The 15,549-nt window shown below is 49.4% G+C and overlaps 1 protein-coding gene across 1 annotated transcript in view; it reads right to left on the bottom strand.

The window, feature by feature from the left end:
• Nucleotides 1–218: 218 nt before the first annotated feature.
• Nucleotides 219–15,549, bottom strand: part of myo16 (myosin XVI) — a 68,171-nt gene continuing 52,840 nt past the window's right edge. The window contains exons 29-35 of the mRNA XM_076159174.1: nucleotides 15,059–15,155; nucleotides 14,685–14,946; nucleotides 13,179–13,561; nucleotides 11,651–12,877; nucleotides 8,709–8,861; nucleotides 7,720–7,802; nucleotides 219–392 (exon numbers count right to left, since the gene is read on the bottom strand). Of these exons, the coding sequence (XP_076015289.1) occupies nucleotides 219–392; nucleotides 7,720–7,802; nucleotides 8,709–8,861; nucleotides 11,651–12,877; nucleotides 13,179–13,561; nucleotides 14,685–14,946; nucleotides 15,059–15,155 (2,379 nt within the window). The remainder of the gene's footprint in view (nucleotides 393–7,719; nucleotides 7,803–8,708; nucleotides 8,862–11,650; nucleotides 12,878–13,178; nucleotides 13,562–14,684; nucleotides 14,947–15,058; nucleotides 15,156–15,549) is intronic.

Genomic DNA, 15,549 nt, shown 5'->3' with positions numbered 1-15,549 from the left:
GGACATCCTTCACAGTCCAAGTCAAAGGTTGAGAGGACGTCCAGGGACGAGGCTCATGCTTTGGGGCTTAAGGCTTTGGACAAGTCCCTGGACACTTGGTCACTTGGTCCACATTCACTGTATTAAAAATGACAGTGTGGGGTCTGCGTGTGTGTGTGTGTGTGTGAGTGAGGATTAAAAGGGGGCAGGGAGGCACGTCCATCTATTGGGAACATCCATCATGGAGAGGCCTTCCTGTTGGTCCAGAGCAGCGTGGGGGGCAGGGGTGGGGACGGAGCTGGACGCTGCCTCCAGCCGCCCCGCCCCTCACACTGCGCTCGCTGCCATCTCAGAAGCTCCCCCAGGGCGGCGCCGTTGTCGTCTCTGCCGCACACGCGTAGCCGCTGGATCACCTGAGGGAGGGGGGTGGGACAGCGGCGGCGGGGGGAGGAGAGAAATTGACAGGAAAGATCAGAGGGTGTTTACGTTCTTCTACACGGAAACGATGAGCGTGCAAGCAGGGATCTGAATGGAGCGAGGAGGGGAGCGAGGAGACAGATGGGAAGCGGTGATCTTTACGCAGAAGGTGAGTAAAAGTATGAAAAAAGCTAAAAGGGATGGAAAAAAAAAAAGAATCATCCAGCTCATGCCTGCGTTAGAGCTCCACACCTACAGAGCAGGGAATAATGGGACACACTTTGGCCTAATCCATCATGTGGAAATAGGCAATGATCATCACGCTGAGCTTCTCCCCCCACAGTGGGCCGGCTACTCTCCTGAATCACTCTAATGGCTGCGACAGAGATGAATCTGGGTGGAGCTGGGAGCTTCCTCATGAGACTCCCAGCACGGAGGGGAACCAGCGAGGGGGAATCCCTATCTGTGACTGACAGCTTTAACAACACCCCATCTCAATATTCTGTCGCCAGACGCTCCATAAGTCAACTTAAAGAAGGAGAGGAGATGAGAGGGAGGAGGGGAGAGGAGGAGGAGGAGGGGGTTGGGGCGCTCGTGAGTTACAGTGGGAAACCTCAAACGCCTCTTCTGTTCTCTAACAGACGCACGGGGCAAATATGCACACGCACGCACACACGCCAGCGTCAGTCTGCACAGAGGACGCCATCAGTCATCTGCTCGTCAATACCCCGGTAAATCAATGTGACAGAAGTTCCAATCTTCCCAGCAGCAGCGGCGGCCTGCTGGATCCTGGTGATCCGGGCCAGATTAGGAGGAAGAGGACGGGACGCAAAAGAGCAACGCATCCAGATGAGGACTGACACGCTGCTAAACACTTAGATGGCAGATTTTTGTGTCAGGGGAGCATTTAAGTGAACGTCATCACCAAGCCCTGGAAACACAGTCAAAACACACACATACACACAGACACAGACACAGACACACATACGAATGGTGTCTCCCTGTTTCTCAGTTTTGCAGGACTGATTAACTTTTTCCTTGCATATTGCCAAATATACAGTACACTCTGTGATGCATTAAAGGGATCTAGGCCAAGCAGTCACACACACACACACACACACACCCACCCAACACACACACTGCACACTTCTAATAACCACAGCCACAGACACACTGATCAATCCACATTACACACATAACTTACTTGGGAGGCTTATAACCACACATCTGGATAAATGTACATCCACACACACACGCGCACACACAAATGCACACACACACACAGACCGATTGCCCGGAGAACCACAATGCTCAGCGACCTAATCCATAATTTACACCTTCCTGCTAGGCTATTCTGTGCACTGACGCCAGCCAGGAACACCGGCTACTGGAACAGCAGACGAGCAGGAACACCATGTCCTTCCGCAATGCATGCATGTGCACGTACAACACACACACACACTCACACTCAGTGCAATGGTCAGCATCTAATAAAGCGTTGCCAGTTTAATAATTTATTTCTAAACTCTCCAATAAAGACCCTAAAACTTTATATTTCGTTTTCTATATTCATATTTGAGCGTATCATAGTTTGTGGTTGTGAAATCTCAACAAGATTCATCTTCCAACTCACAACAGCATCGTATGGAAAAGTCTCTGTATGACTGCATTTGGAAAACAGTTTAGCCTCTCACCTACAGACAGGAGAGTAGAATGAAGTGTGTTATTGCGTAAGCCTTCACTCGGCCAAAAGGCAGCAGGAATGCGAGCGTACGAGGACGGCAGGGACGACGTGATCGCTAAATAATTGAAGGTAAAATAACAGCATTGTACATTCAGAGACAGAACTGCCTGTACGTGGACAGAGGGAGGCGGAGCTTCTGCATCATTCAATAACAAGGCTAAATCTTTTACTCTTGTGCCGTGCATGCAGATATTAGATTGATCTTTTTATATTTCATATTATAAACAACGGGAACAAAGTGTCACGGTTGTGGATGATGTCATTTATTTAGACACAATAACACTTAACCTAAGGCGTGGTCACGTTTATTGATGAGTTTGACCTCTAAATATTTAGTTTTCTCATCTGAATATAAAAGTAAACAAATTCCCATTTACTGTTTGTTACTGTTACTCAAATTTAAGAAAATAAGAAATTGTTGTTAACTTTTGGATTCTAGCCCGTGTTTTAAAGGATCTGTCAATCAACTTTGATTTTTGGGGGTTGGGGGAAGAAGCCAATCGATCAATATGTTAATGCAAAGGTAATGTGATGGTAATGTTATGGTGAACAGCGGACATCTGGACTTTGATGTCCTGACCCCACACACACGCACACACACACACACACACACACACACACACACACTTTCAAACCCAAAAGACAGCCAGGCGCTACATTATGTTTTCTGATTGATCCCATCCGTCTCCGTGCGTCCTTGGCATACAGTTCAGTCTCTCCATCTCATTTACACGAAACACAAACACAAGGGAAGGAAAACAAAAATCAATAACCGTCCTATGTGTTCTTCAAAACTACTAAAAGCAAAAGGGTCTCTAAACACAACCCACACACCCACACACATCCGCCCACACACACACAGGGACGGGTCATTACTGCTCCTGGGTGGTTAGTGAGTAAATCCCACAGCCAAAGACCTCCTGATAAAGGTCCATGTCTGAAGGCCTGAGCAGAGAGACGGCGTGGTGGAGGTGAGCGAGGTTACTGATGGCGCCGGATGAGCTGCTGGGAATTTCACAGGAAACGGCCTGGTGACACCGGGAGATCACAGATAAACTGGGCGAGGGGGGGGGGGAAGCGAGGAGGCGGGTGAGGCCTGGCAAAGCGTCGGCGAGTGAGAACAGGAGAGGATCCGTGGACAGACCGTCTCTCGCTCCCCCCCCCCGCCTGTCCGTCACCCACTCTCCGACTCTCCCCTCTTCTCCCAAAGGTGTCATTATTCTAAGTATCGTACGCGTAGAGTGCTTGTCTGGCCCCTCCCCCCACTTTTAAGGGCCATCAATTCAGCTGACCCACAGCCGAGCCGAGAGGTTTGTCACGAGGGATAAACAAAGAAGAATTAATCACGACACCATCAAAGCCAATAGTGGTGAAAAAAGCAAACACACAGCCCATCTCTTCTTCTTATGATTAGTCTAGACCACCATTGACTAATGTCTACGGAAAACCAGAACAAGGGAGCCCATTCATTCTTGAGCGATCCGGTCGGCCCCCTCTTACTCCTCCTCTTCCTCATCCATCCCTTCCTTCCCATCCACCCCGTTAGATCTGCTAATCCTACATCAACAGGGCTTGGAATGCAGCTAATTGAATGGCATTCTGGGTCATGGATTTGTTCCCATCTCTTGAATGAACTCATGGTAATGGGAGTCGCTCCAGACAACACGGCGAGCAGATTAGTCCCCAAAAAAAAAAAAAAATACGGTTTCAAAATGCGAGAGTTGGCCGTTTGTGCGGGTGTGACTCTGGAATGGGTTTTTTTTCTGGCGGGAAAAGGATCCTTGGAAGGTTGAAATGGAGATTGTGTGATGGAGTCGGCGACATAAAGCTTATTAACATTAAAAAACTGCAGCTCACCTTTGCAGTAAAATTCCAGCGTATCCGAGCGTGCGTTTCTCTGTGCATTAAACTATGCTAATCCAAGGGCAGCGTACAAGGTCGTCATACTGTAAGCTTCTTACGCCGGCATGAAGCAAGGGTAACACTTATTGAACACACACATCATCGTGTTGCCCCTGCCGACAAGGTTGTTGCCCCCTGTGTGTGTTGTTGGTTGGTTTGTTTGTTAGTTTGCGATTCAGGAGCAGGTTTTTGATGGTAATTAGGTATCGACTGTGTGAATAATCAGATAATGATTTCATCGAGTGTGTATGTCAGTGAAACTCGCTTCCCTGTGCTGAGAGAGTGCGAGCGTACGGATCAGCTCCAAATTGACATCTTGGAAATTAAAGGTATTGAACAACAATGCTGACGAGCCCGAATGTGAAGGGATGATGTCACGCTGAACATAAGAGCTGCAGTTTTTCATTTCCAGGGATGAAAATAAAATGGAATGTGGCAGAAAGTTTATCCGGCGTCACTGATTGGAGGATCAGACTTTGCAATCCCACAATCTGACCCCAAAACAAGGACAGAGGGTGGAGGGTCGCTGGTCTGATTCCGGATCAGTGTGTGGGAGGGAGAAGCAGGCAAAGCGGAGGTGATGAGCGGGAAGAGCAGTGGATTTCAAGTCTGTGGACCCTTTTTAATTTGCATAAGAGGAAGCTGGAAGGACAGAATTCCCCCTTTTTTTTAAGCTGATTAATCAAGCAATTTCATCAAATATGTCTTCCACTTCGGTGACTTCAAAATACTCCTGAACGCTAACGGGACAATATGGTCATAATCCAAAGCCGGGTCCCACCTCAGACTGTGAAAGACACTGCCATTGGGCGTTTTGAGAGGCGTTGTGAGGCCACGGCGCACACACTCACCACATCCCTACACGTGGACGGAGGCTTCCAGCGACGCCCTCCACCCCCGCCCCTCTGCCCCCTCCGCTGTGTTAGAGGGCAGCCCCTGCACCGAACGGCGAGAAGTTAAGATGACCCCTCTGGAAGAGAGAAGCAGGGAAGTGACAAAGCTCATTAGAAACGCAGGAGAGACAGGGACAGGGACAGGGACAGGGACAGAGACAGAGACAGAGAAAGAGAAAGAAAGAGAGAGAGAGAGAGAGAGAGAGAGAGAATACTTTCCGTGGAACCTTTTCATTCTTCACATATTCTGAAAACCCAAACCCAGTAAACTCTTACATTTGCACCTGGAATGTGCGTTGTAGTTTGTCAAAGACTAAAAACTAAGCTGGCCTCGAACACAGTGTGCTGGCACGTCAGTCTCTTACACCACACACACACACACACACACACACACACACACACACACACATATGGAAATATACAAATAACTAAAGTCTCTCCAGCTGTGGCAGCAGGGCATTGTGGGTACACGGCATACCCTGACGCTTAGAAATGTTGCGTGCTTAACTCGGGGGCCCTTCGCGCTTTGGTGCACTACTGACTGAGCCGCTCAATCACCATTAAAAAACACTTATCCAGACACTTTTGATCCGATTCCATGTTGCGAATTCTCTCCTGGGTCGGAACCACGGGGTGAATCAGGACTCAGTGTATGATATATAACTGTATTGAGGACCCGTGTGCTGTATATCAATGATTATTATGTCGACTCAGCCCCTGAAATACCATTTCCTGCTCATTCTGCAGACTTGATCTTGGCAACAGTAGACAGGGAGTAGAACCCAGAGAGGGGCGGAATTAATTCACTAGTGTGTTTGTGTCTGTCCGAGTGTGTGTGTGCGTGTGTGTGTGTGTGTGTCTGCTATTAGTGAAACCATCCTGCTTGATCTATGCATATCTGTGTATGAGGGGAGAGTTAGAAGTGAGACAGGGCTGTAGTTTGTCCAGAATGAGAACAAAGTCCAAGCCACATTAATTCATCTATCAAGCTTTCATTACTAAGTAGGCAGCAGGGGTGAAGGAAGGAAGGAAGGAAGGAAGGCTCTTATCTCTCTGTGCAGTTATGGCGCTGTGGTGTTTCATCCCGTTAATAAGAAAGGCCAGGGTGGGGATCATGTGCTCGCCGTCTCTCAGTTGTGACAGAAACGCTCCACAGGGGTCTTGTATTCAGCGTCTGTCATGTGAGCGCCATCAAACTGTCCCCTGGCTGTCCGCTGGCTGTTTCATTTCAATTAGCGACGCTCGGTATCGTAGGTGTGATTAGCAATTTGTCGTTGAGCGTCTGCGTCTGATCGCGCCTGGATTTCGTGTTTGTCAAGACACTCAAGATGATTTCCGCCTCGTTATCGGACTTTATCGATCACATTTAATCAAGCTGTGTGTGTTTGTGTGTTTGTGTGTGTGTGTGTGTGTGTGTGTGTGTGTGTAGATGGACGCAGGACATTAAATTCAATCCTGTAACCGTACACCTGTCTTCAGCAGAGAAAGCTCACATGACATGTTGTTCAAAGGAGGCCACTTTCCGGCTCGCTCCAAACGACAACAAAACCCAAAACAAAATACAGGCCAGATATAGGTGTGCTTTACTTTTGTGCGCGCGTGTGTGTGTTTGTTTGTGTGCATTAAAACCACAGGTATTAAAAGAGGTGACGGCTCGGTTTTCACTTATTAGAAAAAGGACAGGACCTTCTATGCTGAAGGTCCTGGAGTTTATCTGTCCTCTCTCCCACCGAGGGAAACTTGGGTTACATAAGAGGCTCTATTTTTGAGGCGGTGCAAAGACGAGCACAGGGCAAAGTAGGGAGGAGAGGTGCAAACAGTCCGGCGTCATTCAAATGAGGCTGCGTGAGGCCAGCCGGTGCTACTAAACCGAGAGCCCCCGACACTGAAGGGAGCATAGACGACTCCTGCGCAAATCAATCCAGCTGATAATATGGGGATTTCACCGACAAGCACTAAACACTCCTGTAGTAATTACTAAACGATGCTGATTATAGCGACTTTGACGTGATTAAAGAGAAGAAGTCAGTAAACACTCTGCACCAAGTGGAAGATAAACAGGATCCCCCCACCCCCCCCCACTACGACTGCGTTGTGTGTGAGCGTGTTTGGCATCAGATGATTAAACTCTTATCTGATATCCGACGGCGGCGATGACACATGCCCGCAGCCTCTGGTTTGAAAAGTCACACCAGAGCACGGCAGAGTTACACCTGGCTCTCCATTACGGTTACCTCCATTAAGTCAGAAGGCCGAAACCGCCGTTCTGCCGCTTCACTCGCTTTACTGTGTATTCAAGAACCAAATCTAATTAAATGTGACCTTATTTTTCACTTTACTACACATTTTTACCTTTACTGCACTGATTTGAATGTAGCCTTGAGTTCGCCAGTTCTTCTTTGGGTCAACGTGTACAATAAAATAGATTCATTCTCCTAGGCCTCTCCTTCATGTCTGCGTCTCTGTTATTGGCACATCTGTGAAAGGTTTTGAGATGAGTAATGTGACTGGCAGAGGAGACAGCGATTAATCACCGCACCCCTCTGATATTCGGCTTCATCCAGCCCTCTCTTTGCGTATCGCGTGTGTGTGTCGCATGTGAACGCCCTCGTTACAACACTTTGTGCCGGTAATTGAGACTGCGCCGTTAGAATACAGCAAAAGCGTGTTAAAGAGCGAGGCCACTCAGGACAAGGGGAACATAGGTTGTAATTTCCAGTGACATGATAATTGCGCTAGTGTTGCTTACAAGTAACGTATACGTGTGGGTGTGTGTGTGTTTACCTGAGTATGATGGCTGTCCATGTGTCTGTGCAGAGTGGCGGAGGAGGAGTTTGACTTGCTGTGACTCTCATCCTCCAACAACCCTGTACGCACAACAACAACGACGACAACAGCATAATGAAAAGCAGGAACATGTGACTGAGGGTTCTTCCACACACACACACACAACACACACACACAGACAGAAGAATATTTCACTCTGCAGATACTCGGAAGCAATCAGGAGAGGCATTGAAAAATCGTTGGGCGTGCAGAGGGAAACATTGCTGAAAGACGGCGTAGTGCTCGTCAGCCTCACCCGGCCTTTTACAGGAATATGGTAATCCCATTCTGGCTGCTGCCGAACCCTTTAGGATCCACTTTTAATAAGTCTCTGCTCCCATTTCCTCATTTCTATCTATCTATCAATTGTGTCACGTCTTTCCCCCTCTGTCTCTCACTCTTTATCAAATCTCCTCCTCTTTTCTCCGTGCCTATCTGCGGGCTGCAGTCAGATCAGACGGCTCCGAGATGAATTTGAGTGATTATGTTCTGGCACATGGGATTGAGGGAAATGGGACGTTAACGGTTAAGCAAGAGCGTACGATTCCTGTCACTGCGCGGGATTGTCAGTGGTGTAAAAAAAAAACGGCATGGATTTACATACACGCCTCGCTCCAATCTTTGTCTTTATTGCGACTGTGAGATTGTGGAGTGGGTGGACCGCTGGGGGAGATTTGATGGACTCCCTCCTCCTCTTCCTCCTTCTAACCTTCTGCGCCTCACTCCTACCTCCACAGCTCCTCCCACCCCAGACCACCAGACATGACAACGAGAATTCCCCATAGCCGTTCCCCTTGTGGTTAAAGGTGGTATTTTAATTAGGAGATTTAATGAGGCTTCATCAAATATAAAAAAGGTTTAGGTGCATCTGGTCGACATCCTTTGCATCTTTAGGAAACACAACATTTGTACTGTGACTGGCAGTGAACAATGTGTGGTGTTGTTACCGTTAGAGAGCTGGTTTCCGTTTTCCACGGGGGCGGGGTTCGGGGAGTGGGGAGGGTGGTTGTTAGCATTCTTGTCTTGTAGCTGCAGAGACGGTGAGGTGGGGGCCGATCCACATTCTTCCCTACCTGGCAGGTTGATATTAGAGTTGAATCCTAGGGGGGGGGGGAACAGGGAGACAAACACAGCGCTCAGTCTAATACAGTGGGTATGATATACATTTAAAGATGGATTCCATCATAGATAGCATCTTTAAAGAGTTGGTGGGATGCAGGCGGGCTGCTTAACAATGCAGACAGCGTCTTTTTTCCAGCGTTTTCAATTCTCTACACCGGCGTGTTCAGGGTGACAGAGGGCAGGAGCCAATCCCAGCTTTCACTGGGTGAGAGGAAGGATACGCCCCAGACAATAAAGGTCACTGCTCTATAACACACACAGAAAATTCACTTTCACCACGACCGTAGATCGGCGTGTTTTTCAAAACACACAACTCCCCCCTATTCTCACTGGGTGTTGTTGTGGTTTACAAGTGACATCAGAAATGTGAGCTCGCCGTAGAAAAAAAGGAAGAAACTGAATGAAGAACCTGAATGAATGAACTCTGTGTCTCTCTGGTTGCTTCTTTGCCTCAAATCTAAGGGTTTTTGTCAGCAATGTACAAAAACTAGGGGAGGGAAGTGAGAGGAACGACACACATTTGTGCAGCGATGTTATTAAAAATACACAAAAAACATGAACAATGTTTTTTTTCCCATGTCTCTTTCCCTCACTTGCATCTTATGGAGCGGTTTTATTCATTCAGATCACTGCTGGGGAGGAAGGTGACTCCACGTTACCTGCCTCTTCCCCTGGAACTACGCCTCAGGGCTCACATGCTCTCACACATGGGACGAGCCGGTGTGTTTATGTGCGCACATGCTTGCGGTTGCATGTGTGCGTGTGCGTGGGCGTGTGAATGGGAATTCATCAGCTGACATTCCACAATGAGAATGTGTGACTTCTGGTCCCTGCATGGTCTCAGGACGCCTAAATATAGCCTCACCAGCCTCTACTGTAGGTCCCATGAGGTGTGTGGGTGTTTGTGTGAGCGAGAGAGAGAGAAAGAGAGAAAGAGAGAGGCCAGGTAGAGGGAGAGAGCTGACGCGGGGGCGGTGTGCTTAAGAGGAGATGAGTCGCATTAAGTGTTTGGATTTGTAAAATGAAGAGCGGGGCGAGGGCAGAGCTTTGGAAGCGCTGCGCTGCGCTGCGGTGGAAGTTGTCGGTGTCTTATGACAGCGAGTCAAAGCCTGCCAAGACCACCTGCCCATCTTCCCCTGGCATTCCTGTGGTTTTCCCGTTCCCTGAGGATGGGGAAGAGGAGGAGGAGGGTAGAGGCAGCTGCTCTTCACAGAGATGTCTGAGATAGCAAACGTAACCCCTGGCCTCCCCCGCAGCGTCAGGTATCACACCCAGTCATTTAACAGTCGAGAGTGAACGGAAGTAGGCTGCCCTGTTAAGCCTGTTGGCATCCGTTGGCTGGCTGATCTAAGCGCGCCGCCTCGGTTGGCCCACTCAAAATAACAGAGAGGTTGCGAACCCTGTGGCTGACTTCCCCCTGTCGCGCAGACTGTTTCCATGACGTCAGGGCATTTCCTGCACAGGTACAGGTGCTGACGGGCAAAGCGGAACGCCACCAGCTTGTCTGCGTGTGCTCTCAGATTCTCTCTTATAAGGACTTTAGCCTGGTGACCCATGACCACGTCCCCATTATAGCCGCATGACATAAGTGCACAAACTAGCAGGTCCGGGACAACATGAGCCTACGGCGGCAGACAGCTGACTGCGCCAGGCTAACATGTGATCTTAATTCTTTACAGATATCACGTATTCTGCAGCGAGCGGCATGTTCTGCTGTGCTGCTGCTGCTGCTGGGCAGTCACACTGTTTTCTGTCCAACACGAGTGAGCTGTTTAATATTTCATACCCATCCTCATCATTCTACTGCTCATGTATTATTAACGCAGCCACTACTAATACACTTGAAGGAACCAGAGACTCAGAAAAACAGAGTGGGACAACAGAGTTTCTGCTCGCTCTCATGCTTGGATTCTGGAGGGGGGAACACTTTTCTAAACCCCCTCGCCGTGCCTTAATGTGATGCAGACGGCTGACCCAGGGACCTTCCCACCACATTGATTATTAGTGATAAATACACCTGCCCTGCTTTCTCAAAGGTCAACCTTTGTATCAAAGTCAGAGTCTGTGTGTGCTCGGCATGTAGACGCAGCAGCTCATCCATATCGTACTTACGGCGCAGCGTAATCCTAAGTGGGCTCGCTCATTAGCTACCATGCTAGGAGGCAGCTGCAGCAGTCAGAGGGCGCCGCACAGGAGGCCCTAACAAATGGGCTGCGGCAAGTGGGCCAAAGAAAGAGGGTGGAGGGCTACAAGGGATAAATTCAGCTTCCGAATGTAAAAATGGGGATTTAGGAGACAAGGCTGGGAGGTGCTGGTGCATCACAGGTCGTGTGTGTGTGTGTGTGAACCCATGTGCACACAGGGGCCCACACCCATGTGCACACACACAAAAAGAGTGGGATATTACTTACCTACAGCCCTGCACTCCGCCTGCTGCTCAGGAGGTAATCACCCAGCAGCCAATAAATCATGGCACAGACCAGACTCAGACTTTGATCATGAACTCATCACAGGAGAGAGAACGTGTAATGGGCTTCACATGCACACAGGCACACCGACACACACCAGCATTTGTTCAGGTGGGTTTTCATTGGACATGGTGAGGAATTACAGCAAAGCTAAGTTTTATTTCACACCCACAACACACACACATACACACTCACACACACACACACACACAGGCACACAATTGGTTCACAAAGGCATATAAATTGAAAATAATGCTCATAGGAAGGAAAAACAGTGTGTGTTTCTGTGTGTGACAGACCTCCATCTCTCATCTTGCGACCAGAGGTGGACTTCCTCAACAGGCTGCGCCCTGAGCTGAACAGAGTGTTGAGCTCGTCCAGGGGGCTGGTTAGGGGTCTCCCGTTGGCTGGGTTGAACAGCAGGGGCGAGGAAGAGCAGGAGTGAGCTCGCCGAGGCTCGGGGCGGGACATCTTGGCCGGTGAGTAGGGCGGCGGCTTCCCCAGCGGTTCCCCACCTGCTCGTTGTGAGGGTTTGGGCGAGTCTGTGCTGCCTGTGACAGATGCTGCTCGAGTCAGGGCCAGGAAGTTGGCCTCAGGTGGGAAGGGGAAGTGCGAAGGGGGTCTGTAGGGGGGCGGGGGAGCGCTGGGAGGAGGGGGAGGTGGCGGAGGGGTGAGTGGAGGTGTAGCCTTCTCTGGCATAAGGACAGAGAGGCTGGGGGAGGAGTCAGCCCTCTGGCGGCCGTACTGTGGGGACAGAGGGCTGTCTGGGCCGGCGGGATAGTTCAGGTTTGTCTCAAACACCGGCAGTTTCTTTACCTCCAGTGGGGTGAGGGGAGACTCATCTGAAGCTGGAGAGCAGGTGACAGGTGAAGGGGGAAACACAAGAAGAGGTGGGCGATGGGGGAGCAGGTTGGGGAATGGGGCAGGGATGTCACAGCCACCTTCCTTCCCATGCTGGCCTTTGGAGGCTCCAGCGTTGTGGGAGTGTGGAATGTCCAGGCCAGCGACCATCCGTTTGGTCTCCCCACTAGGAGTAGGAGACGCTCCGAATCCCACCAGACCCAAGGTCAGAGACTCCAACTTGGCTGCCTTGGTCATGGCGGCAGCAGGAAGTCCACCATCCTCAGGAAGGAAATACTTCATCTCCTCATAAACAGCTTCAGAGTCAGCCTGCTCGGGACTATCAGGCGGCTCCTGGAGACTCATAGCCCGCGGGTGGGAGCCTAACATCTCTATGTACACGTCTTCCTCATCTTGGCCGTGGTACAGGCTTAGTGTTGTCCCGTGTGGAGCATCTACAGAGGCTGCTCTCTGCATCAGGCCACCCAGCCCTCCCAGCCCACCGGCCCGGGACAGCAGGGCCAGCTTCACCTCAGCAGGGCGCAGCTGGTGGAGGTGGGGGGCCACGGCGTTGATCTCCTCATATGAGCCTGTCAGCTTAGTGTTTGGGCTGCGCTTTGGTTTAGGGGGTGGTACCTTCCTCATGGTCGTGTAGTCATCACTGTGGGGGCGGGGTTTGGACAAGGCTGAGGAAATGATGAATGATAGCAATTAGCAACACAGACAGACAAAACAATGTGCAACAGCGCTGAGACCAGAGGACCACCATCAATTACAGGCATGTGCATCTTACATTACGATCATTTTGGCAAAGCTACTTACATTACATTACATTACCACCCTTTGCAGAGGGGGGGAGCAATTGAGGGTTCGGTGCCTTGCTCAGGGGCACCTCGGCACGGGCTCGAACCGTCGCCGGTTCCCAAGCGGAAGCTCTACCCACTGAGCTACTGCCTCCCTATCTTCTAAAGGCCTGTAGTTACATACCTGCAGGGTCTGTGGGGGACAACTGGGATTTAGGGGGGCTTCCTGCTGGGGAACCACAGCCCTCTGGAGTGGGGCTCTCTTTGGGTGCAAGCATCAGTCCTGCACTAACTGCTTCGTAAGACGCACTCAGACGAGTGTTTGGGTCCCTCTTTGGTTTGGGAGGAGGCTGCTTCCGAGGAGAGGAGAGTCCTCCCCCGCCCGCCCCGTCATCTGCGCTGTAGGCCGCCTGCTGCAGGGCGGATTTGATGGATGGACTGGCAGCAGAATGGGCCATGTTTTCCAAGACGATGGGGATAGGAACTGAGCTGGAGCGGAAGTGGCGAATAACCCGATTGCTACCGTTGACAGGACCCTCATGGGATTTCCCACTTTTCTCCAAGACCCTGCAAAGAAGGTCAGAGGAGTCACATGCAGGTCTAAATGGGAAACTGAAAAATCTAGATTTTGTTCTGTTCTGAAGCATAAAAGCAAAACCACAGATATAATAATTCTCCAATCTTTATTAATTAAATAATTTGGATCATTAATGATTCATTCTTTCATGATTGTGGATGGAGTATGAGTGTATATGTGTAACTGTAAACTGTATGTGTGTATGAACGTGGCTATAAATCCCTATAAAAGAATAGCTACCATGATTATGATATGCCAGAAGTCACAACAACAGTGGAAGTAATCATCACCAAAGGATACACTTCCGTATGTTGATAGAGATGCTATGAAGATAATATTATACAGCACGCTCATAGCAATAAATGGAATCTAAACTGGTATGTACACATAATCAGCTTTTTTCTTAATTACACTTAGTGCTTAGGCTGTAAAGGGACGCCTAAAGAGCTTCTTCTAACCTTTTCAAAGCCTCCTAATTGAGGCCCTCAGTCTCCCACCGTCATCTCTTGGCATTATTCCACATGTTATGTTACAATGAGCTGAGGTGGAGATAAGGATACCATTCCATAGGTGCAACACAATACTAATACAATCTGATGGGACAGCTCATTATCTGACTATCCATCATGAAAGTCACAATTAAAAGCCTGAGGCGCACAGGGATACAATGACATCATTAATCACCAAACACATGCCGCACAGGCACATACACACACACACACACACACAGGCAGGCAGGCAGGCACACGCATACATACTTATGAAGGTAAATGATTCTTTCATAAGGTCATAAATCCTGTAAATGACAATAACTGCTGATTGTCATTTTTCAGACTAAATAATACTTCAGAAAAGCCGAAGTGCTCGACTGTGGTGAGTTTTAAAAGTGCTGCTTGGGTCAGATGTGAACCCAGAGTGGCTGAATAATGTGTGCAGTAGAGTCCATCATCCAAATAACATGAAGTGGATTTGAATATATTAATATCATTTGGAATGGAGGCAAATGTCAACAAAAATGCACTAAAACAAGGAAAATAAAGAATGCATCTTATTTACACAGCTTGAAGACGCTGCCCCACTTCTGCCATCTTTGGCGTGTTTTTGGCTCCTTACCTCCTCGCAGGCTGATCCTCCTCCTTGCCCACTGGCTCAGGCCTCTCACCAAGCGGCGGGCTGTTGCCAAGGCTGTTGCCATGGCAGCGCAGGCGGTCGCTCTCTCGCGCGATGTCGGAGGCATTTTGGATGACCAGCTGGTCGTAGGTTTGCAGCCCCATGTCTTCTGCCCCCTGCAGGAATCGCTGCACCGAGCACTCTTCTTTCTGATGTAGCGTCAGCCTGTGATGGACGCGGCGCCGGGCGAGCCAGCCGCGCACAACTGCGACAGAGGACGGCAGAGGTGTGAGAGACAAAGACCCCCCAACACGCCAAATGCACACATAAACCAATGAGGACATGAGTGTGGAATGATTAGTTGTTGGGGGTTTTACCTTTCTGACAGGTGATGATCTTCCTGTGGAGCTGGTAGCAGCGGTCGTTGAGCTGGTCGGCCTGGCTGTATCTCAGAAACACTTTACTACTGCCCATCTACACACACACACACACACACACACACACACACACATACACACACACAAATGTCCATATCAAACATTGGCACAAAGCATTATTCTATTTTTAAGATAACTTTTTAGAACATTCCTCAATTGAAGGGAGATGCTTGAAGACCTTGTGATGTGTGTGAGTGATGTGTGATGTGCTGGGAAAGCAGTCATGCATCAATGATCTATGGAAATAAGTGGGTGTGGAGTGTGTGTGGGGTGTGGGTGAGCTTGTTCACACTGCATTCACTTCCTGAACAGAGGGTGTTTTGGGGGGTGACATGAGCCAGTGTTCCCCAGGTGCACCAGGCCACGGGGTGACATATGTCCACAAACCAACACTATTCATTCCTATACATGCTACTTCTGAGTGTGGTGTG

The sequence above is a fragment of the Genypterus blacodes genome, unplaced genomic scaffold, assembly GCF_046128005.1.
Source record: "Genypterus blacodes isolate CSIRO-AG114 ecotype Tasmania unplaced genomic scaffold, CSIRO-AGI_Gbla_v1 ptg000093l_1, whole genome shotgun sequence".
Classification (NCBI taxonomy): domain Eukaryota; kingdom Metazoa; phylum Chordata; class Actinopteri; order Ophidiiformes; family Ophidiidae; genus Genypterus; species Genypterus blacodes.
This window is presented reverse-complemented; position numbering and strand designations above follow the sequence as displayed.